The sequence below is a fragment of the Myotis myotis genome, unplaced genomic scaffold, assembly GCF_014108235.1.
Source record: "Myotis myotis isolate mMyoMyo1 unplaced genomic scaffold, mMyoMyo1.p scaffold_m19_p_10, whole genome shotgun sequence".
Lineage (NCBI taxonomy): Eukaryota > Metazoa > Chordata > Mammalia > Chiroptera > Vespertilionidae > Myotis > Myotis myotis.
This window is the reverse complement of record NW_023416314.1, coordinates 76,825,069-76,851,543: the sequence shown is the minus strand read 5'-3', so window position 1 is coordinate 76,851,543 and position 26,475 is coordinate 76,825,069. Positions and strand designations below refer to the sequence as shown.

Genomic DNA, 26,475 nt, shown 5'->3' with positions numbered 1-26,475 from the left:
GAGCAGGTGGAAATTACTAGGAGCTCAGCGGGAGTCAGGGAGGCCTGGTCCGCCGGGGAAGCCACTTAACCGTGACCTCAAGTGAGAAAAGCTACAAAAAAGTGACACTTTTATTTCATGGACGACCTGGAGGACCCACCCAGTGGACAAACATAAAATGCTCAGAACTCACATCATTTAGAAAATGGCCTTCGTCCCAAACTTATGAGTCACAGCGAGTCCATCCTCCCCGGCAATTAGAGCGACTCCGGGGACACCAAGGGTCAAAGGGAGAGAAGGCTCTGTGGGGCTCTTTCTTTAAAAAGTAAAAGCTGCCCTGGCCAGTTTGGCTCAGTGGATAGAGCGTTGGCCTGTGGAGTGAAGGGTTCCGGGTTCAATTCTGGTCAAGGGCACATACCTAGGTTGGGGGCTCGATCCCCAGTGGGGGCCGTGCAGGAGGCAGCCAATCGATGATTCTCTCTCAACACTGATTCTCTCTCTCTCTCCCCCTCTCCCTTCCTCTCTGAAATCAATAAGAATATTCTTAAAAGAAAAAGTAAAAGTTCTGTGAGACGAGCCAAGCACAGAAGGACAAATACCTCACTGTCCAAGTGACAGCAGCACGGACGGGCCTGCCCGGGGTGGGGAGCGAAGGCGCGATGGGTAAAGGGTACAAAGTTTCAGCTCCGTGAAATAAATAAGTTCCGGAGACTTACTGCGCAACACAGCGCCTACGACTAAAGGAGAAAGGGGGGGACCGGAGGAAACGTTGGGGGGATGTTAAGTTTGCGTCCCCGACAGCGGTGACGGCCGCCCGGGCGTCCACTTCTCTCCAAGCCCCGCCTTTCGCCTGTCAATCACGCCTGGGAAACGTGGCTAGAAAAACCCACAGCAGCTCTGGGCCCAGGGAGCGGCCGCTTACCATCCAGACTTTGGTGGCGCGGCTCATCTTGCCGTGCTCGGCGAACATCCAGCCGTGGTAGGACAGCAGCACCTTGAGGGAGTAGCGCATGGTGAAGATCAGGGCCACCCACAGGCCCGTGCCGAACAGCACGCCGCTGACCACGTGCTTCGTCTGGCTGGACATGCTGCCCCTGCCGGGACAAGACGCGACAAGCCGGGGCCACGTGAGATGGGACCCCGGGCGCGAGGAGACGTGCAGCCACGCACACGTCTTTGTGGCTTTGCTTTCAGCTCCCGCGGTTTGGGGGAACTGCGGGACGTTTACAAAGTAAAAGCTCGGTGTTTTTGACACGAAAATGTCTAAAACAAACCAACGTGCGGCCGGAAGGAGTCTCCGATATTTGGAAACCAGCACCTGGACACCCCGTAATGCCTCAGTGGCACCAAAGCCCTCAAACGCCTTTGCTACAAAACCTGCGCCTTTCCGAGCCTGCCAAGCCTTGAGTTCAGGCTCAACTGCCGCCTCCGTGGAAAACCTGTGCGTTCTTTTCCGACAGCCGGTCCCCAGGCAAACCTGGACGCGGGGACGTGAGAACCCGCCTCTGAGACGGCCTGCGCTCTCGATGGCTACGCGTTACATCACCGAGGGAAGCAGACACACACTCTTCCTCGAGGCACAAAATCCACACAGCGTTTCACGTTAGCAAAGAAACGGCAGGCCCGGGACTGCGTCCACGTAAACCGAAGGCACCGCCATAAAAGGCATGAGCAGACAAGCTCCTGTAAGAGACGTGCTCCACGCGAACACCGCGCCTGCCCCACGAAGACAAGAAACAAGTCTCGTAAAGATCCAGACTGAGGGCTCTAAACACCGGCCCTTCCAAGTATAACCCCGCGCCAAGAGCCAGCCACAGGGGAGAGCGAATTAAGCGTCGGTGGCAAACCCATGCCAGTGAGAGGAGCAGGTAAGACTGGCACGACGGCCTGCGGGTGGGAACTGAAGGATGAAAGGAGAGAGGCCGGGACCGGGGTGGCGAGGTCCCTGCCCGCAGGCAGCCCGGGCACCTGGCAGGCGACCAGGGCAGGGAGCTCCCGTCAGGGCCTGGCAGATGCTTATAAAGGCAGGGCCAGCGTTCCTGAGGCACGTGAGGCTGCGGGCCACTCAGCTAGAGTTGAGTCCAAGGGCTTCTGAAGGAACAGAATTTAAATCCGAACAACCAGCTAGGGGCTGGCTTAGGCTCAGGCCAGACCCCAACAGCAGCCCGGGAGCCAGGCGGGCACACGCACCCGCGAGCTGCTTCTTGTCCCTAAAGGACCCAATTCCACAGCAAGTCCTGGCCGGAAAAACAAAGCCCACTCGTGGCCCGAGGGCGTGGGGCCTGTTATTTCCTAGTGACAGACGGGAACTGCTCAGGGGCCGTGGGAGCCTTAGCCGGAGACACACAGGAGGAGAGCCGGCCCGAGAACACGGAGGGCCACTCACGTCGTGTCCAGGGTCCGGTTGATCTTCGCAATGATCCCCAGCGAGGGGTCGATCTTGGCGTACATGGTGGACATCACGCCCACCACGACGATGAGCCAACTGGAGGGGCTCGCCGGGTACACGCCGGTGATGATGCCATTCTGAAAAGACAGGCGCCGTGAGCACGTCAGACAGTGGGAGGGGGTGTCTGCAGCAGGCGGCCACGCTGTCGCCACGGACCATCTCCCCCAGAGCCTCCAGCTGCAGCTGCAGGAGCCTCCAGCCATCCCTTCCTTGACTTCTGAGCCAAAGTGACCCCAGAGGGACCTCAGGACATTAGAATCACCCGAGTTAAGCATACAGATTCCCAAGCTCCACCCAGACTGATGAATGACACCCGTGGATTAAGGATGTCGCTGAGCCAACCATGAAGGCCCCTCCCCAACCTGCTACACCCCAGATGCTCGGGGCCGCCCGCTCCAAATCCACTCCTCCCTCCCCCACCCCTCACTCCCCTACCCCTGCCCCAAATCGAGATGCCATGGCATCCTGAAGTGTTTGCAGGAGACCTCACTCCATGTAGAGAAGGTGCTGTAAGATACTTCAGACAAACCCTCCCTTACCCCCCCCCCTCAAAAAACCCCAAAGAGTAGCAGGAAGGGGGGTGAAGGAAAATGAATCAAAACTGGCAAAATGTTAGCAGTGGACACTGGGAGGTGAGCAGTGTGGCTCCTTCTTCTCTTGACTTCTGTGTATGTTTCCAAATTCCAAGTAAAAAAGTCCTCACTGAGGCCACAAATAAGAGATTGATTTGACCACGACGATGGATTAAAAACTCTCAACGCTTTATCTGCATTTTTTAGAAGATGCTTGCATCCCTACAAGCTATTTCCGTTGGCTTTCCCATCCTCGGGAGGCAAGAGATATTTTTAAAGGGAAGGGGGGTGGAATGAAGCCCATTGAACGTGGAGGGAAGGGGGTTCTAGGTAAAGTGTCCCCTGCTCACCCCGCCCTCTGCCTGCAGCTGCTGAGAGCCCTGCCCACCCCGCCCTCCTCCTCTGGGAGATTACTGCTCCTCTAATAAACCCTTTGGCTACAGGCGGCCAGGCACTGTTTAGGTCATTTGTTTTTGTATCTATTGTTCTCTCGCTTTCTCAGCTGCACAGGAACAGCCCTAACCAGTTTGGCTCAGTGGATAGAGCATCGGTCTGCAGACTAAAAGGTCCCAGGTTCTATTCTGGTCAAGGGCATGTACCTTGGTTTCGGGCACATCCCCAGTAGGGGGTGTGCAAGAGGCAGCTGATTGATGTTTCTCTCTCATCAATGTTTCTAACTCTCTATCCCTCTCCCTTCCTCTCTGTAAAAAATCAATAAAATACATATTTAAAAAATAAAATAAAATCAGGAACAGTATTTCCACTGGGTTGAAATGACGGCCACCCCTCTGCCCCCCACTTTCTATTTTCTATTTGTAAGTAATGAGGAGCTCTCGGCGTCCTCCTCCACTTCCGGTGCCCACTGGGGAACAGGACGTGATCCCTCTGGTCCCTGGGCCCCAGAACCCACAAGCTAAGTCCAGGCGCACCTGCCCAGCCGGGTCCGCCTCCTATGTCACTGCTCTCACCTACTCTGCTCCCGGCCTTTTGCCACCCTCTAAAAAGGAAAATGAGGATAAAGACACCAACTGGCCCTAGCCGGTTTGGCTCAGTGGTTGGAGTATCAGCCCACGGACTAAAGGGTCCCAGGTTCAATTCCGGTCAAGGGCGCATACTGGTTGCAGGGTCAATCCCCGGCCCTGGTCAGGGGTACACGTGGGAGGCAACCAATCTATGAGTCTCTCTCACATTGATGTTTCTCTCTCTGTCTCTCCCCGTCCCTTCCACTCTCTCTCTCTCTCTCTCAAAAAAAAAAAAAAAAAAAAATCAACAACAAACAGAAAACAATGACTGTGCAATCTACCCTGAGGGGGAGGGGGAGGGGGACACTCACTTTTCACTTGATGCCCTTTCATTTGCTTGAATTTGTTAAACATGGCATTACTTATTCCTTCTGTGATTTTTACTTTGTTTTCCTCTCTTATTTTTCCTCCATCATCATTTACCCTCCTCCACCTCCTCCATGCTCTCCTCCACCTCCACCCCTCCTTCTGTGATTTTTAAAATAAACTAAATTAAAAACGAGACACGTGCTTAAAATAGGGATTAACTGTCCTCTTTCGAGGAAACAGAACTGAGAACGTGCGAAGGCAGCTGCCCTTGGATGGACGTGCATATCTGTCAATGTTTGACTATTTTATCAACGAGACACCTGTTCCACAGACTCCCTGCAGCTTCGCCGGAAACACCACGATTCCAGAAGGTGAGCAGGAAGCACGGGTGCTCGTCCACCCTCTGCTCCCACCAAGTGGGCCACCCACCCTCTCTGAGCCCCGACCTCCTCACCTGCCTGACGGGGGCCCCACCTGCCTCCAGCATTGAGGAATTCAGTGAGTCAATATATGTCAACGTGTCTCATGAGCCTTACGTGCCACGAAGAACGAATTACGTGCCAATTACCCCTCAGAAATGTGGACACTGCAAAAGCACCCAGGGGAGACGGCCCCCATTTAAACGAGTGTCTGCAAACCTTGAATCTAATGAACTTCTTCTTCCAGGAATGAAGTCCGGACAGATAGATCTGCTTAAGAGCCTCATGACTCAGCCGCAGGTCGATGCCGTCGGGAGTGACCGTGAACTGGAAGGCCACAGCCTGGTGAGCCTCTGCCATCTTTAGGGTCTCCTGGGAAGAGACGGAGAGGATTATATAGAAGTGTAACTTGTCCTTACCCCCGGAAACCCTTACCCTCCGACCCTTGGCCCTGGCCCTCCCACCAGCTCCCCCTCCTGGCCAGCAGCCCGGGCCCCACCCAGTTGACACAGGAAGGTGGTGGCTGTGCAGCAGAGCAAATCCAATCCCTGCCCTCCAGCCATCTGGAGGCCACACATGAGTCACTGAGGCCCTGAACCCTTATCTTCAGGTAGGGCGGCGGACCGACACCTTGGCCTCCGGTGTGCCAGTGCTTGGTGCCTTGAGAAACGACTTCAGGCACCATGAGAGCCAGACCCGGAAGCCTAGGACGGAGCTGGCCTTCCTCCTCGGAGGCTGGGACCGCAATCAAGCCCCAAGGCGTCGAACATTCCGGGAGCACTTACCCGACCCAGGCACAGACCCTGGGCAGGCTCCCCCGTCCCTCCCCCGCCCCCGCCCACGTAAGCACATTTCATTTGAGCTTTTTCAGAGTCTACAGTATGTCCTTTGTCTCCCATCACCCAGGCTCCCATCTTCCAGGGACACGAGGCCCCTAGAAGCTGCTACTGCCCTCACAGCCTCCCCCACCTGCCGCCTTCTGAGGGTGAGCAAGACCACCATCTCCTGAACGGTCTGCACAGAGCAGCACGTGGATAAGGTGGATAAAAGGCAGCTAAGAGCCCCAGCTGGTTTGGCTCAGTGGACAGGGTGTTGGCTTGTGGACTGAAGGGTCCTGGGTTCGATTCCAGTCAAGGGCACATGCCTGGATTGTGGACTTGATCCCCAGTGGGGGGGTGGGGGCATACAGGATGCAGCCGATCAATGACTCTCTTTCATCATTGATGTTTCTATCTCTCATTTCCCCTCCCTACCTCTCTGGAATAAAAAATATATATGTATGTATTTTAAAGGCAGCTAAGAGAGGAAAAAATCATCCCGCACCATAATAAGAACCTAAAATTGCATGGTGTCTTTTCTCATTATGTGCAATTTCCCCCGTGTTTTTTTTTTTTTTACCCATTTAAGCCTATTACGTGCAGAGGTGGGACGGTTATAAAGATGCCCAGTTACAAAAGTCAGATCAGCCTGATCTTCAGCTGACCAGACCAAATGAAGCCATGAGCAGATCCGGAAAAGGCACGGGACTGTCATTCATTTGTTCATTCAACAGGGCGTGGGCCTCGGGGGTGGGCCAGGGAGGCAAGACCAGGAAGAGGCTGGGGGTGTTCCAGGCGAGTGGCCCTGAGTGGGAACAGAGGGGACAGGAGGCTGCCCGCTCCTAACAGGCGTCAGGTTGAGCCATCTGCCCAGCGGAGCCCTTCCCAGTAGGGAGAGGCCCAGGGCGGGAGGACAGGTGGGGGCGGAAGTGCAGGACTGGGCATGCCCCGCCACATCCCTGCACGGGTCTGCCTTTGGGACGTGAAGGCCTGCGCTGTGGCTGCTTCTTCCTTCACGTCTGATGTCGCCGGGGGCAGAGGGACAGGCCGGGGTGGGCACACCTGGGAATGTCTGTTATAAAGATTTTGGAAAAACAAACCAAAAAAACCCTATAAACAAATAAACAAAAAACCCCCCAAAACACAACCACCAAGGTATAACCTTAGCTTACTGTAATCTGCAAGCACTCCAGAATATGCACATACTATTTAGCAGACACGGAGCAAGCTGCCGGAGCCTGTCCAATTTCGGAGAGAGAGGCATCGACTGGTTGCCTCCCATATAGATCAAACCCGAAACCGAGGTATGTGCCCTGACTGAGAATCGAACCCACAGCCTTGTGGTGTATGGGACGACGTTCCAACCAGCCGACCCACCCGGCCAGGGCTAGACCCGGCTTCTGAAAGCAGCAAGCTCTCTAGGCAAAGGCTTGGCACAGGTGATTGTGAATATTGAAGACGGCACCCAAACCAACAGCTCTGCACCCATTTCTCAAAAAATATCCACGGGAATTAGTGAGCGGGCTGTAAGATTCCCCCAGGGCCTCCCGGCCACTCAGCCCCGCACCCCACCCAAGGCAGGATTCTGCGCAGCGGGCACCACGGCGGATAAAATGATGTGACTGGCCACCCTACAAGGATGTGCACGATCTCTCAAGGGCTTGGCACAGGACGCAAAGGGATCCCCAGTGGCAGCCGATTCAATAGAAACCTGGTGTTTGTGGGCAACTCCGTGCGAAGGCGCTCGCGGGCTTTTACTCAGGCGCCCGGCCGCCGCTGGGAGAGGCGGACTGAGCGCGCCTGCAGCTCCCTACGGCCTTGTCAGAGCTGCCTTTAACTCAGGATTTGCTTGTTTTGACTGGTTCAGCCTAATGACAAATATGAGAGTCCTACATGCCCCTGAAACACACAACTTGTTTCTCGTTGTGCAGTAGCCACGATGGCTGTCCTGAGCCGGCCTGTCCCTTCTCCAGCCCTAAGCGGGAATTAGTGAACGGCCGTCCAGCGGCCTGAAAAGCTCCCTGTGCCACTCTAATGAGCTAAAATGCCACCTCAGTCCGTGGGTGCTTAACAGTATTTATATCTGGAATACGGCCTCCTGTCGCCATCAGACACATGCAGGCCAAAACCACAGCAAGCCCTCGCCAGGTGGCTCCGCTGGTTGGAGTGACGTCTCTCCAAAATCCTTCAAAAATTTTGAAAATAAAATCCATAGAAAACATCCTCAGGGGAGGATAACATAAAAAATAAGTAAAATCTATGTAAGAAAAACAAAGGCCATGTCACACCCCAGCATGGCTGCAACCGAAAGGGCTGTGAGGAGGGCTGGCGAGGGGCGAGGGGGGAGCAGGGTCCCACCAGCGCTGGTGGATGCACAACGTGCAGCCCCTTTGGAAAACAGCCGGCCGTTTTCTGGAACCCCCCGGGTCAGAGTTAGAATGTTCCTGCTCTGACGGAGGCTCCCAGGCCTGCTAAAGCCATCCTGCCCCTCTAGATGGACAGCTGCTGAGGCCAGTCAGGTCGGCAGCCTCCCAGCTGGGGCGGGAGTGCCAGCAGCGGAACCAGGACCAGGCCACCTGGAGTGCCCTCCCTGCAGCTAATCCACCTGCCTGGCGAAGCTCCCGGGGGGAGGAGGCAAGCGGTTAATAAATTCACGGGCAATTAGGAGGACTGTCCTCTGTCTTTATGTTTTAAGTCTCGACGCACGGCAAACACGGAGGAACCCCTAACACCGCCTCCCCTCCCGGAGTGGCCAGCTGTTAGCATTTGGTGCACTGACCCGAGACTACCGTCTGCAGCGCTCCCTGGCGTCCCAGACACTCCCACCCCGGCGGGGGCTGAGCCCAGCTGGGAACCCGCACCCGCTGTGAGAGGAAGGCCCTGGGGCCAGCTGGCAGGCCAGGCCTGGGTCTGCATCCGGGCCACCTACCCTGGGCAGCCTCTCCTCGGTATCCCTCCAGCCCTCCAGGGGAGCGGCAAAGGTCAGGTGAGCAGCGGCCCCACCGCCTCTGGGGCTGGGGTCTCACAGGCAGGGCACAACTAAACCAGCCGTCTCGGGCACCAGCCACTTCCTCCTGGATCAGGTCTCCAGGTGCTCGATGGTCTGACTCCTTACCTGCTGCTGCTGCCACCGCCCTGTCTCTGGAGCTGGGGCCCCCCTGCACCGCAGGCCCTGCCAGGGGCTTTAACTTCTACCTGCGCACAAGGCTGGCTGTCTCAGCACCGTCTCCACAGACACCAAAGCACGTCCACTGAGGATGAATCTGGCCATCTTTCCCCGCCGTCCCCACCACTGCTGACCGCCACACCATTGCCCACGGAGCCCGGGCCTCACTCGACACCTGCTGGTTTGGAGAGGTATGCACCCCCCACCACTATCCCCACCTGGGCACCCATCTACCTGGGTGGAGAGAGGTGGCTTCCCTGGGGGCAAAGCCACGCGGCATGGCCGCAGGGACAGGCCTGCACAGAACGTGCACCTGCGCCAGAGTCCTCAGGTGGCTCCAGGGAGAATGCATGGACTGGCAAGAAAAGCAAGGAGAAGGGGAAAGAAAGGTCACAGAGAAGAGACGAGAAGAGAACATGGAAGAAAAGAGAGCTTCACCTCTTGCCCCTCAGTCACTGTCCCCTCACATCAGCGTGAGCAGCTCCTGCAGGGAACAGGGTGACGGGGGAAGCACCTCCAGGGGAAGCAGTTGGATGCTCCTCCCCAGGGCTGGCTGGGTGACAGGAGGAGGCCCTGGGGGCTGTGCACCTTCACTTTCCAGAAACCACTTCTGGGGCGGCAGGTGGAGTGCGCCCACTTGGAGCCCCACCCCCGGGGGGCTGGCACAGACCTCCTTCCTGGAACACACCTGGGGCCAAAGCCCCCAGCAGAGCCTGGGAACCGGGAGACCATCCCGAGGGCCACTGAGGGGGAGGGATTCTGCGAGGTCCGCACAGAGCACTAAGCACCTCTCACTAATCGGCTCTCAGGAAAACACCCAGGCCCAGAATAAGAGGCTCCGAGTGAGAACAAGGACCCGTGTTTATCACCATTTAAAAAATCCACATCTCTGTCCTGTTGGGTAGCTCAGTGGGTGGAGCACCATTCCCATACCCCAAGGTTGCAGGGTTGAGCCCCTGTCAGGGCACATACTGGTACAAGAACCAACCAATGCATTTGTAAATGAGTGGAACGAAATTGATGTTTCTCATTTCTCTCTCTCTCTCTTTAAAAACCCATTTTTAAAAATATCCTGCCCAACCCTAGCTGGTTTGGCTCAGTGGATAGAGCATCGGTCTGCAGACTGAAAGGTCTGGGTTTGATTCCCAGTCAAGGGCACATGCCCGGGTTGCGGGCTCGATCCTCAGCAGGGGGGCGTGCAGGAGGCAGCTGATAATTCTCTCTCATCATTGATGTTTCTATCTCTCACTCCCTCTCTGAAATTAAAAAAAATTTTTTTTTTAAAATAATCTCCTACTGCCTGGCTGGTGTTGCTCAATGGTTGAGCATTGACCTATGAACCAGGAAGTCATGGTTCAATTCCCAGTCAGCGTACAGGCCCGGTTTTCGGCCTGATCCCCAATGTGGGACGTGCAGGAGGTAGCTGATCAATGATTCTCTCTCATCATTGATGTTTCTATCGCTCTCTCCCTCTCTCTTGCTCTCTGAAATCAATGAAAACATATTTAAACATATTTAGCTGTTCCCTACACCTTCCCAAGCTCATTCTCCCGGTCGCCTGGGCCAGGCCTGGGAACTCACAGCTGAGAGGCCTGCTTCTCCATCCGTTTCTACTTGCCTGCTTCACACCTGCCTCACACCTGGCTTGGAGCTTCCCTCTCCCAGGGCCTGCTCTGGTCAGCCTTTGAATTGTGTAACCTCACAGGGTGAGCTGATCACCCATTCCTAACTGGGCAGGTCCTGGTGGGGAGCCACGCCCCAGACTTATAACTTTTCAGTTTATCTTTGCCTTAAGCAGGCCTTGTCCATTGTTTCTGTGCATCTAGGTCAGAGGTTCTCAACCTGTGGATCGCGACCCCTTTGGGGGTCGAACGACCCTTTCACGGGGGTCGCCTAAGACCATCGGAAAACACATATATAATTACATATTGTTTTTGTGATTAATCACGATGCTTTAATTATGTTCAATTTGTAACAATGAAAATACAACCTGCCTATCAGATATTTACATGACGATTCATAACAGTAGCAACATTACAGTGATGAAGTAGAAGTGAAAATGATTTTATGGTTGGGGGTCCCCACCACAGGAGGAACTGTGTTAAAGGGTCGCGGCATCAGGAAGGTTGAGAACCACTGGTCTCGGTTAACAGGCCTTTCTACCTAACCAGCCTGCAGTGTTTTCTGTGCTTCGGGGAGTAGCGCCCCCCAGCCCCAAGGCACCAATCCGGCCCTCCGATCCCCACCTTGGCTTTGTCCCACCTCCAAGGTGACCTTCCTTGTCCCCTCCTTAATCTCAAGGCGTGAGAGAAGCCTGAGTATTTGAGGCCTTGCTCCCAGGCATATGTCATCTGTCGTCGGATTGGCTCAAATAAACTCTCACAAAAATTCTCCACAGGTTTAGCTGCTTCCTGTGTGGACAGAATCCACATTCCCAAGAAAGAAGAATTATACCGGAAACATCCAACAGTGCCACCTGCCCTGCCGGCGACTGCCACTTGTAAAGTATTGGTTTAATCTCCCAACACCAGCTAGAAGCTGCTCCAGGCCCTACCCGGTTGGGCTCAGTGGATAGAGCGTCTGCCTGTAGACTGAAGGGTCCCGGGTTTGATTCCGGTCAAGGGCACCTGCTCGGGATGCAGGCTCAGTCCCCAGTAGGGGGCGTGCAGGAGGCAGCCGATCAATGATTCTCTCTCATCATCGATGTTTCTATCTCTCTCTCTCCCTCTCCCTTCCTCTCTGAAATCAATTAAAAAAAAAAAAAAAGCTGCTCTGGGACACACACGCATCCTTGTTTAATTCTCTGAATCAAATCACGGGCCGAAGACAGTTCTCTAACACTGAATGTCAAATGAATGATTTGGGGAAGAGGTGAGCTCATTCAGTTTTGGTAAGATGACCTTCAATTTAAACATTTTGCCCAACGCCTCCCCCCCCCAAAACCCTGGGCCAATCATTTGGTCGGTACTGTGCTTTTCAAATGCATTCACTTTGTCCTGCTGTCCACAAGCAATTCCTTCTCACCGAAAACCTTTCCCCTCAGCGGCCTACACATCCTGATAGAAGCCACCCAGAAGCCAGGTCTGTCTCCCTGGAGGAGAAGACCGAGCCCTCGGGCAGACAGGGGCCTCCGCCCTCCCAAATACCCTTCACCCCCCACCCCAGGTCCTGAACAGGGAGCCCGAACAGGGAGCCCGTTATAGAAAGGAAGTGAAAGGTCATCATAGTGAAAAGTTTGGTGCCAGACTGTAAAGCTTGCCCAGGGGAAGATGTGGAAATCTCCGTAACATAAAACAAACAGAAAACTTGCCCTGTGACGACACTGGGATTCCAAGAATACAGTCATTACAGTAACCAAAATATGCAATGGAATCGGTGTCGTCAGAAGACTTTCAACATCGCCTTGAAAATGAACAGAGAGGGAGAGAGGCCGGGGTCAGGTGGAAAGGTACGTACTTGTAGACGGGTAGATAGAGAAGGCACACAGATTTTGTGCTATTAACAACGAAGACACAAAATATTCTTTCCACCAAACTCTGGCATATGGCGGACAATGGGATCACATTCACCTGCACTGGCCCATTTAATTCCCACTAGACCCCTAGGAAGTAGGTACCATTGTTACCCTCATTTACGGATGAGAAGACTGAGGCTTGGGGGTCAAGAAACTTGCCCGACATCACAGTGGGCAAAGAGCAGAGCTGGGCATCAGACTCAGGTCCAGCTCAAAAGGCACACTCTTACCTCCCGAGTGAAGTGGTAAATCCACCATATGAAAAGTTCCAGCCCTGGCTCCTGTGGCTCAGTTGGCTGAGCATCATCCCATGCACTGAGAGGTTGCTAGTTCGATGCCTGGTAGGGCACATTCCTAGATTTCTTGGGTTCAACCCCCGCTTGGGGTGCAGGCGGGAGGCAACCGATCAATGTTTTTCTCTCACATGGATGTTTCTCTATCTCTTCCTTCTCTCTTAAAAAAAAAAAAGAAAGTCCCACTTAAGGTTCCTAAGGTTACAACACAGATATGAAATTAGGTCACCCTGTTGGAACCAAAATGATATGACTGCAGCCAGCAACAAAACTACAGTAACTGCAAACGCGACAGTGCCAACTCTAAAATTATGCGCACGCTCGCCTTTCCGCTAGAATTGCGCAATTCCTCGCCACACGGGAGCTGGCCCTGCCTCTATTAAAGTCCAGCGGACGGCCTCGCCCGGTGGCCCAGTTGGTTGGAGCATTGTCCCGTATTCCAAAAGGTCGCGGGTTTGATCCCTGCTGGGGCACATGTGGAGAGGCAACTGATCGATGTTCCTCTCTCTCCAAAATCAATAAAAAGATTTCCTCAGGTGAGGATTAAAAAATAAAAGGAATCCAGCTGCCAGCGGGCCCATCGCACGTCGAGGTAAATTACTGAGCTGGGAGTGCTCTAAGAAAAGGTTACCCACCAGGAGCGACAGCTTAGCACAGCGCGCGCCAGGCAGGGTCTCCAGAAGCACAGCCCTGGCCCTCACCAGGCTGAGTGTGTGCGACACGCGGGCCACCAATGGCTGGGAACACCCCTGAGAGAAGAAGGTGAGGAGGAGGAGGAGAATGAGCAGCATCATCTTTAGCGAGCGGCAGCGCAGTTATTACCGACAGCACATACGGTCTGGTGAGCGACACCCAGGAGGGTTCTGTTTGCACCCGGAAGTACCAGCTCCCACGTGGGAAAGCCACACCCCTGCCATGCATGCCTACCGAGGTGGCACCAGGCCGGCCCGGGCACTGCTACCCAAAGCACTTCAAGGCCAGTACCAGGAAGGACCTGGAAGGGCATCACCAGCCCGGGGGTGTCCCTGAGCCCCGCCTGTGCAGGACTCTTCTCCGGCCCCTTCTTCCTGCTTGGCATTTGGTATTCCTGCGGCTGTGCTGCTGACGAGGGCGAGAAGTCAGGTGCAGCAACAATTAGCAGTAACAGGGAGAAGACACAAACGGCCCTGTCCACTCCTTTGCGGGCGGGAACCCTCCGTGCACCCCGTGGGCCACGTCGTCCCCCCCATGCAGAAGTGATGCTCTGTGATTGTGCTCTAGTGTGTGTTTGCTTTTTCAGAAAGTGTGAACACAAACACCTACAAACTGCTATTCCCCCAACCTGATGGCACCGCAGACAGACTGTGGGGCGGCTCAAAACTCACGTTCTGTGCCTGGGAGGGCGGAACTTTCACTTATGAAACATTTTATCTTCAATTCATGACTGGGCGTTCAATAGTTGCATTTTTTAAAGGGCTAATTTCTTGCAATGAAGTATCTTATGATTAAACCATTTACAGTTACTGAGTAAATGTGCAGAGTCAAGCCAGGTCATAAAGGGAATTCTGAATCATATTTTTCTACGGCTCTCGGAAAGCAATGAATCTATAGAATCAAAAGCAAATTCAAGGTTAAGCCTATATTGCCCCACGTCAGCAAGGACTAGGTAATCAAACAGAGAAACTAGATCTTCACAGGAATCGGGGAAAGCTCACTGCGGGTCACATTTGTGTAAAGAACCCCGTCAGCATGATTGCAGGGAGAGGCGTGCACCTGCCCCAAGATTCCCCAATCTTCTCTTCCCTTACCAGGATGCCGCTGTCACAAATGTTTCTAAAACCATGGCGGGGGGAGTGCCCCAATTTCCCACGCATACTTCACCTTTGCACCCGGAAGTACAACCGGACTTGTGGAGGCACTGCAGGACACCGTCTACCCACCTGCAGCCCCGCACTGCCTGCAAGGACCTGTATTCATCCCCGACCCTGAAAACTCCTCTCAGGCCTGGCCTCTTACTGGGCCCTCATAAAGCCGTGTATTAAGACGTCAGGTGCCAGGGCACCACTGCCCAAATGAGGAAATGGAAACCCAGAAACCTCCAGGGCTGATTCAGCATCACGTCCAATGGGCACGGGGGTGGGGGTCTGCAAAGCAGCGGAGAAAGGGAGGGCGACAGGCTTTGGAGAACACAGATCCGGGTTCCTCTTCCAACTCAGCCACACATGCACACGTGCGCGTGCGTCCCCTTTGAGAAAAGGTCACATCGCCTTTTGTAAGATCCGTTTATTGGCACATAAAGTACAGACGCTCCTTGACTTCATACCCCCATAAACGCATTGTAACTTGAACATGCACTTAATGACACCAGAGCTGAGCCCCGCCCACTTTCAGCGCGCTCAGAACACAACATCCAGTCCTAAGGCAAACCATCAGGACCGTCTGCACTCGTGACACCCACGACCTCACACCAACGGGAGAGCGAGTGACGGGACCGAGTCCACGTCAGGTGTTCCCACAGGAACAGCCTTTCTCCCCTCCCACTGTAGCGGGTGCTGAGAACGCGTCCTCCATGAATGTGGGCGTCCATGTGGATTCGCCTTCTTCCTCTTTCAATGCCCACACCCAGGGTCTGGGACCTCGGCCGATGTCCTGGACATTTACCTTTCTGCAGCGCCGCCGATTTATTTTACACGTACCTTACGGCACCTCACATTACTCAAGGTGTGCTTGAGAAGCTAGAAGGAGGCCCACACTATGCACATTAAATCTTTCTAAGGGCAGCAGAGGAGCTAACACCTGGGGAATTCAGTGGCAAGCGCCTAACTTTAGAAACGAGAATTCTTCCATAAAAAGCAACGTCTGAGTTAGAGCACATGCCAATTTCTTAAAAGCAAGGTTATTTTGCGTTTGCTTTTAACACAAACATGCATTACCTTTTTTAAAAGTATTTTTTTATTGATTTCAGAGGGGAAGGGAGAGACAGAAACATCACTTCGGAGAGAGAATCATTGGTCAGCTGCCTCCTACACACCCCACACTGGGGATTGAGCCCGCAACCTGGGCATGTGCCCCCGACCGGAATCGAACCTGGGACCCTTCAGTCCACAGGCCGACGCTCTGTCCACTGAGCCAAATCAGCCAGGGCAACATGCATTACTTTTTTTAACGAGGGGCGAAGGGTCCTAAAGAGAGCAAATCAAGCTCTAACCTGAAACCTCAGAAACGTGCGGAATGCTGTGCAGTGTGCTGAGGATCAAGAGCCACGGGACCCCTCAGGAAGCCAGGACTGGTGAGAGCCAGAGGGGAGTCTTTCCCTTTGATGTGGGGAATGAATGAGCTCACTGGTATCCAGGCCAGATGTCCTTGATCACAGTGATAGGGAAAAGCAAGGTGCATGGTGAGGAAGGAGCCAACCGCTTCCGCTGCTTCTGGCTGACCTGGCACCAGCTTCCTGCGCCCAACGGATCCCCATCACCTTAGGGGGTTGCAGCAATCCCGGACAGAGAGGCTCTCAAACATTCTCTAGTTTGTTCGACAAATATCCGAATGCTGCTCTGGCTCAGGGAAATGGGGATGAAGGCCAGCTTAGGGGCCATTTAGGAAGCAGAAGTAGCAAGTGGGCTTGGGAGGCAGTCAGAGGGAACCAGGATGCCCCTCAGGTTCCTGGGATGGGTGTGTGGGTGAATGACCACATGAAGAGTATGGGACATTCTTTTCCTTATTACCTAAAGAACTCCGTGTCCAACAATGAGTCGATGATCCTTGGGAAGGAGGGCAGTAGCCGGCCTATTTCCCAACCCTCCAGGTGTCTGTGACCCTGCCATACAACTGGGAGGGGCAGGCCTCACTCAGTCAGCAGCACCACTTCTTTCAATGATCAACTTCAGGGAACAACCCTGCAGGACATAAAAATAACACACACACAAGCAAAGGTGGACATTCTGTAACCCTGAGGCTCCGAGTCACCCAAACAGGTCACGTTGGCTGGCGCCCGGGGCTTGCTGGGAACCCAGCATCCACCTGATATTTGCTTGGGGTAGAAGGTGAAGTTCACAAAATGTTACAAATCAACAGCAGAAAACGTTCCTTACTGGTGTTAAGTAACAGTTGTTTTTTTAAGCACTCCCTGTAGGGCCTCGATTATTTCTGGAATCATCAGAGAAACTGCGAACAGAACAGCGGTGTGTTCTGCAGGGGGAACCCCGAGTGAGAAGGCCGACTCCTGCACCCCATCCCCCATACACCGTGTCCTTGGTCTGGCTTATCTTTAAAACAGAAAAGACCTGGCCCAGGCCACTCAAAAGGAGCAGAAGCCTCAGTCAAGTGTGAGGGTTATTTCTGAAACACACTTCAAACATACTAGTTTGAATAACAATGTTATTCTTAAAAGCGCACTTCTTCCGGAATTCAAGTCCAGGCTCCCATCGGCAACAAAATGCTGGCCTGCCAATAATAACCATGCAGAGTGACTAAACATTTTTTCCAACAAAGGGTAAAAAAAAAAAAAAAAAAAAAAAAATGCTCCCGATCAAAGTGCAGAACCAGCTCCGGGCCGGAGCGGGCGCGCGTTTCCGCCTCCCACCTTCCCACCGCCTTTGGAGCTCCGGCTGCGCCTAATTGCTCCGTTGGAACGCGTCCTCTAGGGCTCTGCCAGCAACAGCGCCCCAAACACCCCGCCCCCTCCCCCGCCCGCCGCGGCGGTCACGTGACGGCGGAGAAAAGTAGGGGAAAGGTTAGCGGGAGCCCCGCCCCCGGCCTGGCGTGCCCCGGGCGCTCAGATCCTGTTCCACCCGCCGCGCCTCCGGAGAGACCTGCCGCAGCTTTCGGGCGCGCGCGGCCGGCGCTGCCACCCAGGCGACCGCGAGCGGAACGCGGTGCCTCTTCGGAAGGCCGAGGCCTGCGTGCTCAGCCTTCGGGGCAGCTGAGAACTTAGTGTGCCCGGCGACATCCCACACCCGAAACGCAGCCCCGCGCCCCCGCCAGCCGGGAGCGCGTCCGGAAGGGGCTCGCCGGGACGCACCAGGAAAACTTAATTAACGGCGTTTCTATGAATGGGCATCACGGGGCCAGGGTTGCGTAAGCGCGGGCCTTCGCCCCAGGACTCCCGGGAGGCCCAGGCTTGACCGCTCGGTGAGCACTGGGCCGAGCCGAGGCCAAGGGCGCAGCGGCACCAGGTTTCTCCTCGTCACCTCCGGGCTAGGCCGTTTGTTTTCAGTACAAACTCGCAAGGTTATTTTGACCTGTGCATGATGCCAGTTTCTGCTACTCTGATACAAAGTATGCGCGCTCCTAACGATGGCCCTGTTTCTGATTCAAACAGCTGCTCAGATGGCGACCCATGTGCAAGGTCCAGTGGAACCTCGCTGCACGGGGAGGACGAAACCGGACGTTTGCTCGCAAACAGAGCCGCAGGGCACACAGACCCTCGTCCAAGTGCGGCCTTCCGTCCCAATCAGACGCGTCGGTCCCAGACACTCCCTCGCCTCCACCACGAGCGCTAGCCTCCGGGCCTCGTATCTACACCACACGCACCCACTGCAAGTCGCCTAAAGTAACTCGGCGAGGGGAGGGCGACGCTTGTTGGCATAAATAAAAGACCAGCGAGTTCGGCCATATTTTTTATTCATTCGGTGTGTGGTTTATAAGGAAATAAACATGCTTGAATATCTGGAATGACCAGAAATCGGACGCATGTGCAAGAAAATGGTGTAACAAAGACAAGTTTCAAAAGGTGAAACTGCCATTTTCTTCGGTAACTTACAAAGTTACCGGTTTTCTACTGACATCTGCCCTTGGATGTTTTAATACACGGAGCCCAGAGGGACTGGAAGCCTGTCCCGAGTTGGGAATATTAAATCTGTCCAGTATTCAACTTGGTGAATTACTTGGCATTGTTTACTGACGGTGTTAAAAAAAATGAAAGTAAAATCAGGCGTCATCTTTGTTCTCTACAAGGAAAGCCAACCACAATTTACATTATAAAGACGCTGACCCACTCACAGCGCGGCGAACAAAACGAAACAAACTAGCAGTGGGAGTTGGGGTTAGGGACTCGCAGGCCGGGTGGGTCCTGGTCACGTGACGCCGCCCCCACCCGCCGGCACCGCAGCTCCTGGGCCCTGCGCGACCTTGGGCAGGTTCTTCGCTCCCACCTGCCCTGAAACCCGCGTGGCACGGGAGAGATGGGGTATTCGCAAGCGGAGACGCCGGCCCAGCGCCTTCATCCCGTGCACCGCGGACGCTCAGACCGCATCTGCAGTACCCATGCGTGGAGCACCCGCGCCAAGGGCGTGTCCTGAAGGCTGCACTGCCGGGGAGGGCCCGGAGAGGGGGGAGGGGGCGGGGGTGCCCCTCGGAGTTCCGAGGACCTGGCGTCCCCTGACTCCTGCATGGGACTGTCGTACCCCAGACCTAATCCACTCCGTACGGCGGGTTTGGATGACGGTGAAGAAAGCCGCGGCCCAAATGGCTCCAGGCCGGACTCGTCCTGCCCACGTCCGGAAAACCAAGCATCCCTCCATCTCTGTCTCCTGCACTGTATCTGCCTGCGGGTCGACGACCCTCGGGCGGACCCCCAGACCCTCTCCTAGGGAGTGGGTGGAGGTGGGGCGGGGGAGGACGCTGGTGGCCCGCTGGCCCCGGGCCGGTGGCGTCTTGCCAAGTCCGGAGGGTTGAGCATCATCCTTCCCGCCGCAGCATGGAACCTGCCCGCGTGCAGACAGACCCCTGGGAAGACCCTCAGACCAATACACTGCGGGGGTTGGGGGGTCCCTGCCCCGCTCCGGTTTCGGGTTCTCTACTGACCCCGCTGTCCAAGAGAGATACTCGGGGTTCCCCTCCGCGCCCCGGCTCAGAAGGGGGCCCCCCTCTGCCTGGGTTCGGGCCACGGCACTCCCCGCGCGCTCCCCGCCCTGGAGCCCGCCGCCGCCCGCCGGCAGCGCTCCCCAGCCCTCCTCACGGCGCGCGGCTTCGGTCGGGCCTTACCGAGTCCGGGGCCGGAGGCGCGGCGGGGGATGCGGCGGCGGGGGCAGCGGCGGCGAAGTGAGCGAGCAGCGATCCGGCGCCGGGAGCTGGGGGGCCGCGGGCCAGGCTGAATGCAGCCGCCGCGGATTGGCTGTGGCGAGTGAGGGCGGCGACTCCGGACGCGCGGCGGGCCGGGGCGGGACCTGGCCGGGGCGGGACATCAGGAGGGGCGGGGCCCCGGCGGGGCGTCCCCGGGAGTGAGTCAGGTGAGGAAACTGAGGCTCTCACTGGCGCTCACCGCTAGGTTTCACCAGCATGGAGCCTAGAGCAAGATTCCTCCCTCTACGAGCCTCAGTTGGCTCATCTGAAAAGTGGGCCGACTCATTAGGGCCATACCCATCAGAGCGCTCAGCACGGTGCCCAGCTCCTGCTCGCCCGTTAGAGGCATTGCCCTGTGTAATCCTCATGGCACCCCTATAAATAGCCGATCCCAGCCCGCGGAGGAGGCGGGGGTCACTAAGGTGCCCACGATCACACAACTAAGAAGATGGATGCGACCGACATTGGCCCCAGGGCTGACTCCAGGGCCCACGCCCGAAATGGGACCTTATCTCCCCTCCTCCCTCCCCTCCAGGGACAGCTGATCAGCTGATACAGGGTGGCTCGCGGGGCTCACACGCTAACGGGAATTTCGGTGACCTTTCTGAGGGCCCTGCTCAGCTCACTGGGATAAAAACACTTTTTTTGAGGGGCTTTGGTAAGATTTCATCAAGTAACTAAACAGGCGCCTAAAGCATAGTAGATGCCGGGAAAGAAATGGCTGGAGGTGGTGACAGAGTGGCCGAGACTCCCGTGCCGGCTCCAGAGAGGGGCTGGGGGTGGACACTGCGCCCCGGGCCAGCTCGGGGCGGGGGCGAGGGGTGGAGGGGGTCCAGGAAGAGCGCGCGCTGCGCAGCGAGGGCTCCGCGCTTCCCGCCGGCGAGCCCCGCCCCTCTCTCGGCCAGCCCGGTTCCCAGGCCCGCGCTGGTGGTCTGCGGCCAGCAGGTGCGCCGTAGATGCACCTGTTTACGAACAAGGTCAGGTTCTCCCTTTGGTTATGAACAGTCCACGCTTGCCTCCGTCTTTCTGTCGGAATTGTTTGGTGGTTACCGCACGAGGATTGGGGGGAGAAAATGGAAGTCCCTGTCGGTTCCCGCTCACTGTTGGCGCACACTGTCCAGGCTGTTCTCAGCCCGGTCACAGGGTACGAGCTGTTTGTTAAAACTTTGGTTTTCACTTGGCTTCTGTCGTGGACAGCGTTCCCGTCGGGGCTCGGGGAAGACCGCGTTTTTTCATAGTATTTATCCCGCCGCGTGGACATTGAGCCCCTCCCGCCCCGTCTCACCACTGCGGATATAAATAGAGCCGCACTGGCCCCGGATGTGGTAGTGAGCTGCCGGTTTCTCTCTCTAAATCCCTAGAAGTGAAGCAGCCGGGTCCAAGGGCAGGCACGAGAGACGTTCTGGTGACATGCTGGTGCCGGGCAGCCCTCTAGGAAAGCTATCTGCCACCCCCGCCTGGGGGCGCGCCCTGGTCTCCCGGAGCTCACAGCTCAGGCTGTCTTACCCCTTTTAACAATCTTTGCCAAGATATCCCTCCTTATTTTAAATTGCATTTCTTTGCAGTTAAAAGTTGGCCCCGCCCCTCACACTCCCCCCCCCGCCCCGCCCCCGCCCCAGGTTTTGCCGCTGAAGAAGGCAGGTGATCTGGGCCAGAGCGCACCAGCTACACGCAGCTGCACGGCATCTGCCTCTCCAGGGTCACCTGCCTGCTTCTCCCTGCCCTTGGCCTTCCAGGTTTGTGCCTGGGAAGCTGGACTGTCACCCTCTTTTCAAATGCCCTTCCTTCCTCTCCCTGGAAACCCGGCTGCCTGCAGGTCCCGGCCCAAGGTCATTTTCTCCCTCCCTCCACGCTCTATCATGGGCCCCACTGGGATTGGCCTGGTGCCCGGTCTGTTCCCAGGGCTCTTCCGCCTTGATCGCACCCCTCCCTGAGCGCTGCCTCGTTGCCACCTGCAGGCCGAGTGGTGGGTCAGAGCTGGGCCGCACCCACAGGGCGCCATGCTCACCTGTGCCCCAGTGGCCCAGCTTGGGGCGGCGGCAATTCCAGCCGCACCCTGGAGGCACCCTTTCAGCCCCCGCCCCACCCCCCCCCCCCCCCCCCCCCCCCCCCCCGTGCTTGGCTGAGCAGTGGAACTGGGCCCCTGGGGAGCTGTGAGCCTGGTCCCATCTGAGTTCCCTCTCCCCACACCAAAACGTCCCAGTCAGCCTCAGAAACTAAAGATGTCTTTCCTAAACTTTTTTTTCTCTCTCTCAAATTCTTCCCCAGTGTGAAACATACTTGAGCAGCTGCTTCTTGTGGCTATAAGGAAACCGTAAAAAATGTTTAATGCCTATATTATTTTTATTATCACTAAGAGATTTCCTCTAAAAATATCTTCGTGTGGAAAAATTTAAACATTAAACATTAATGAGAATAGTATATTAATAGTTATATATATAACCATAACTTAGGTTCAACAGCTATGGAGCCAGGGCCAAGGTGTTTGTCTGTGCCCCTGCCCCCCTAATGCCTTTAAAGCAAACCCAGAAATCCTACCATTTTGTCCACAAGCTCTTGAGTACAAATCTCTAAAAGATAAGAATTCTTTATTAAAAACATGACCGCAATACCATTGTCCAACCTCAAGAGGAGGAACAATGTAACATAGAACTTGTAAAGCCCTCTTCGCCTGCCAAGGGCCCAGCTGAGCCCTCCCTCTCTTGCCAGCCTCTTTCTTGCTGGCAGCTCCCAGCAGGTTCTGATCCAAAAGTGTGTGAGACTTTTTTGGAACTCGGCTGCCATTTCCCATAGGAAACAATTTTGTAATCTCAGCGTTCTGTGCTTCCCTCTCCTCTCCAGTGCTTTGAGCCCCTCTGAACTTGAACCTTGAACCCCTGCAGGTGGCAGTTCCACGTCAGAGTGGTAATAATATTTGCTAAGAATATTTACTCGGCCAGCATCCGCGGGGTTTGGTGAGGACAAAATGAGGTAATACAGATGCAAGCAGCCCAAAGGCAGCCAGAGGAAGTGGCAGGAGCTCACGGCAACAATGGAAATGTATTCTTCAGGGAATAGGCTTGCCCTCTGACCCAGTAACCCTACCCCTGGGTACACACAGAGAGCTCATGTTCACGAAAAGACTGGTATAGGGATGTTGACAAAAGATTCATTCAAATTGACAAAAATCCAGAGAACAACCCAGTGTCCGCCAACAGGAGAACGGGTGGGTCAATGGTGGTTTCTCCGTACAGTGTAATAACCATAAGCAGCAAGACACACACACCATGGATGGAGCCTGCAGAGCTAAGAAAAAGACAGCTAACCAGCACACAGAAAACAAGCACACTGTGAGTTCAGCACGGCCAGTGATGCGCCTTCACCGCAGTGGCGGGACTGACTGAGCAGCCCGTGAAGGAGCCCGTCAGGGTGCCCAGGGGCGACCGTGCATGGAGCTATTTGCTTAAGATTATGCACATGGTGCTCTTTACTACAGTGGGTTAGGCCTCGATTTTTAAAATTAAAAATGATTGAGCCCTGGCCGGTGTGGCTCGGTTGAGCGTTGTTTCATGCACCAAAGGGTCGCTGGTTTGATTCTCCGTCAGGGCATATGCCCAGGTTGTGGGCTTGGTCCCCAATACAGGGCATGCAGTAGCCAACCTATCAATGTTTCTCTCTCTCTCTCTCTCTCTCTCTCTCTCAACAAAAACATATTTTAAAAAGTGACTGGGAGTTGATTGGGCATTGCCTGTTAGTGGGAAGGGTGAGGCCATGACATGAAGAGGAGGTGATGAAGCTGAGACCTTGGGGTCACCTGGGGAGACAGTGGAGTTGTGCCAGAAGCCGGTCCATCCTTGCTGCTTGACACAGTCGCTGCAGGAAAGAAACATCTGCACAGCATATGTTTCAAGGGACCTGGCGTATATAGCATACTGTTCTTAATATGTTTGCTCCCCTTAGCGCTGTGTTTTAACCAAGGTCACCTCTCCGAGAAAGGTTGTTTCCCCAGGTAGGAATTTTTCCCTGAAGTTAGGGAGGGGATGCCTCTCCTAGAAAGGTTGTTTCCCCAGGTAGGAATTTTCCCCTGAAGTTAGGGAGGGGATAAAACCCCTCAACTAAGTGCCAGGCGGGTAGTTAATCACTTTAACTACGAACAATCATGCTTAAATCTTTACTCCCTGGAATGGAGATAAGAAACGCCCTAACCTTTGGAATAGAGATTGATAGGATTGGAATCAACTGGTATGAATACAGATGTAACAAGACATCAGGACACAGAACCTAGACACAGAACCTACACAGAACCTAGAGACAGAAGAACTTCGCTGGAGAGAACATGGCAAAAGATCCTGGACAGAAACTGGAGACAGAACCTAGAGACAGAACCTAGAGAGAGAACATGGCAAAAGATCCTGGACAGAAACTGGCTGCAGAAGAACCTACAGAACCTGGCAATAGAACCAGGCAAGAGAACCCAACCATGCTGATCAACTGAACGCTGCCTCTGTGTCATTCCTTCTTCGCCGACTCCGTCCACACCTTTGGGGACCCCTGGACCTGCTGGGGTTGGACCCCAGCAGAGTTGGGAGGAGGGGAGAGGCAGGGAGAGTGTCCCAAGCCTGGGAGGTGCCAATGCCTTGGGCAAGAGTGGGAGAAGAGGCCTGTGCACCCCATCTCCTCTCCCTCCTCCTCTCTGCTCCTCCCCTCCAGGGCAAGGATTCCACCTGGTTTCCTCTGCACGTTGAAGTATCCAGCACCCTGATGGGCCGTCTTAGAGGCAAGGAGGGTGGGCAGATGCTTGCTTCCTGAGGAGGCACCCCAGCACAGCAGCAAGATCAGTGCCCAGGAGTGTGCACGCCTGGCCACCTGCCAGGTCTGCCACTGGCTGGCTGCGTGGACGCCTCGCAGCCCCACCTTGGCCTGTTTCCTCACTTAAATAAACGAGGATTCAGTTGGCCACTGGAGGCCACAGAGTTTCCATCCTAGAACCATCACCCAATTTGTCTGTAACCTAGTGGAGAAGGCCCTGTGCTGGTAGACACCACTGTGACTTACTTGAAGCCTCAACCAGCCATGTTTTGGCACTTACCACGGTTGGGCTGGTTCCCCCAATCCTGCTGACATCCCTACAGCTATTCAGAGCTTGAAAAAACTAGTCAGTGGTGCTCAAACCGATCGCTTCAAACAGTTAAAGACCCTCTGCTGAAAGGTCTGGTGGCCACGCAAGGGTGGTGTCATTGGCTACAATGTGTGAAGACCAGTCTTTAACATCTGATTCTATTTGCTTTATTATTTGAATGTCTTTGGACCATGAGTGATCAGAATGTTATTTGAATAAAAAAAGATATGTCCCCCAAATGAGGTTGTTGATCTAAGAGATTAATGAGCAAACATTCGCCACCATTTTTTATTTATTTGGAGAAGCAGTAATCCTAATTGCTTGGTTATGTGAACTCCAGAGCCAGACGGCCTGGGTTCAAATCCTGACCTTGCCACTTACCAGCTGAGTGATCTTAACCGATCTGTGCCTCAGTTTCCTCACCTGTAAAATGGGAGAGTGCTAGAAGCTGCCTTGGGGAGTCTTAAGGAAGATTATATGAGTAGCCGAGGGGAAGTACTCAGAACATCCCCAGTGCACAGTAGGTCCACATAAGCCTTAGCCAGGATTACTTTTTCTCTATGAAGCTCATTCTTAAAAGCGTTTGTCTGTAACCAGTAAAATTCAATGAAATAAAAACTTATTTCCTTGTTTGTTAACCAGAAATGGGGTACACCTGCCAGCCAGAGCGCATTCCTGGAACACACTCCTCCCTGGGGACCGGGACCCACAGAAGCCAGCCAAGAGGCGAACAGTTCGACGTGTCGGATAAATGTGGAACCCCTTTCAGAGAGGAAGGGAGAGGGAAGAAAAAGATAGAAACATCAATGATGAGACTCATGGATCGGCTGCCTCCTGCAAGCCCCACACTGGGGATCGAGCCAGCAACCGGGCATGTGCCCCGACCAGGAATCAAACTGCTTCACAGGTTGATGCTCCACCACTGAGCCACATAGGCTGGGCCCTTTCAGGCTTTTTGAAAAGGCCAGAGTAGTTCAAAGGTCAGCGTTGTGACCTCTGCAGATCCCGGTCACCTCTGAGGCCCCCTAGTGCAGCCCACCTGAGCTAGTTGGTGTGACCACAGCAACATGCTGGGCATAGAGCTGGCAACATCTTAGTGAGCGTGCCTTGAGTCGGTGTCTTGACTGGCCTATAGCCAGGGCCTCGCCAGCCTGGACACCAGGGTCTCGGGGTGGAGAAAGGTGACATTCTTGCAGCTCATTGTAGCAGATGCCGGAATATCCATCCGCATGAGAATACTGACAGAAGGCTTCGGTGTCAAGACGCTGATTCTTCTGCTTTGGAGGGGGAAGGAGCCAGGCAGCTGATACTGAGTCAATAGTTTTTAAATTTTGGGGTGGGGGTGGGGTGGGCGTGCAGTCACTGATCCTGTGAAAACCTGGAGACAGCTACAAACGCTTTCCCCAGAAAAAATGCACACGCACACAAACAGAGGGAGATAAACTCAGTCTCAGACCTTCCTTACCACAGGCTAAGGGGAATTCTTAGAAGTTTGTAAATAAGGCAAAAGGATGTCTGAATGTCCTTCCGCTGGCCCTGGTCCAGCAGGCCTGCCCGGGGACCGGCTCATTCTCCAGGGAATGTGTGAGACTGGGCCCACGCTGGCTGAAGTCTACCATGGTAACTGGTAGGCTTTGTCCAACAGCAACGCAAAGGATTTCTGTCGTTCAACAATGTGTCCCCCAGCCCCACGGGTATGGCTCAGCGGTTGAGCGTCGGCCTATGAACCAGGAGGTCATAGTTTGATTCTGGATCAGGGCACATGCGTGGGTTGCGGGCTCAATCCCCAGTAGGG

General features: G+C 54.8%; 1 protein-coding gene and 1 long non-coding RNA gene across 5 annotated transcripts in view; one reads left to right on the top strand and one right to left on the bottom strand.

Moving 5' to 3' along the window:
- CPT1A (carnitine palmitoyltransferase 1A) overlaps positions 1 to 19,638 on the bottom strand; it is a 44,390-nt gene extending 24,752 nt beyond the window's left edge. For 3 of the 4 annotated variants that reach the window (XM_036326368.1, XM_036326371.1, XM_036326370.1), the window contains exons 1-4: positions 19,505 to 19,638; positions 4,970 to 5,122; positions 2,366 to 2,505; positions 902 to 1,073 (exon numbers count right to left, since the gene is read on the bottom strand). In XM_036326368.1, the coding sequence (XP_036182261.1) occupies positions 902 to 1,073; positions 2,366 to 2,505; positions 4,970 to 5,110 (453 nt within the window). In that variant the 5' untranslated portion in view covers positions 5,111 to 5,122; positions 19,505 to 19,638. Of the gene's footprint in view, positions 1 to 901; positions 1,074 to 2,365; positions 2,506 to 4,969; positions 5,123 to 16,245; positions 16,389 to 19,504 lie in introns of those variants that run through there. The other variant, XM_036326369.1, reaches the window with a different exon arrangement.
- On the top strand, positions 17,302 to 18,392 carry LOC118665191. Its single transcript, XR_004970585.1, has 2 exons — positions 17,302 to 17,650; positions 17,841 to 18,392. It is a non-coding gene; the product is annotated as an uncharacterized LOC118665191 (long non-coding RNA).
- Positions 19,639 to 26,475: the final 6,837 nt, after the last annotated feature.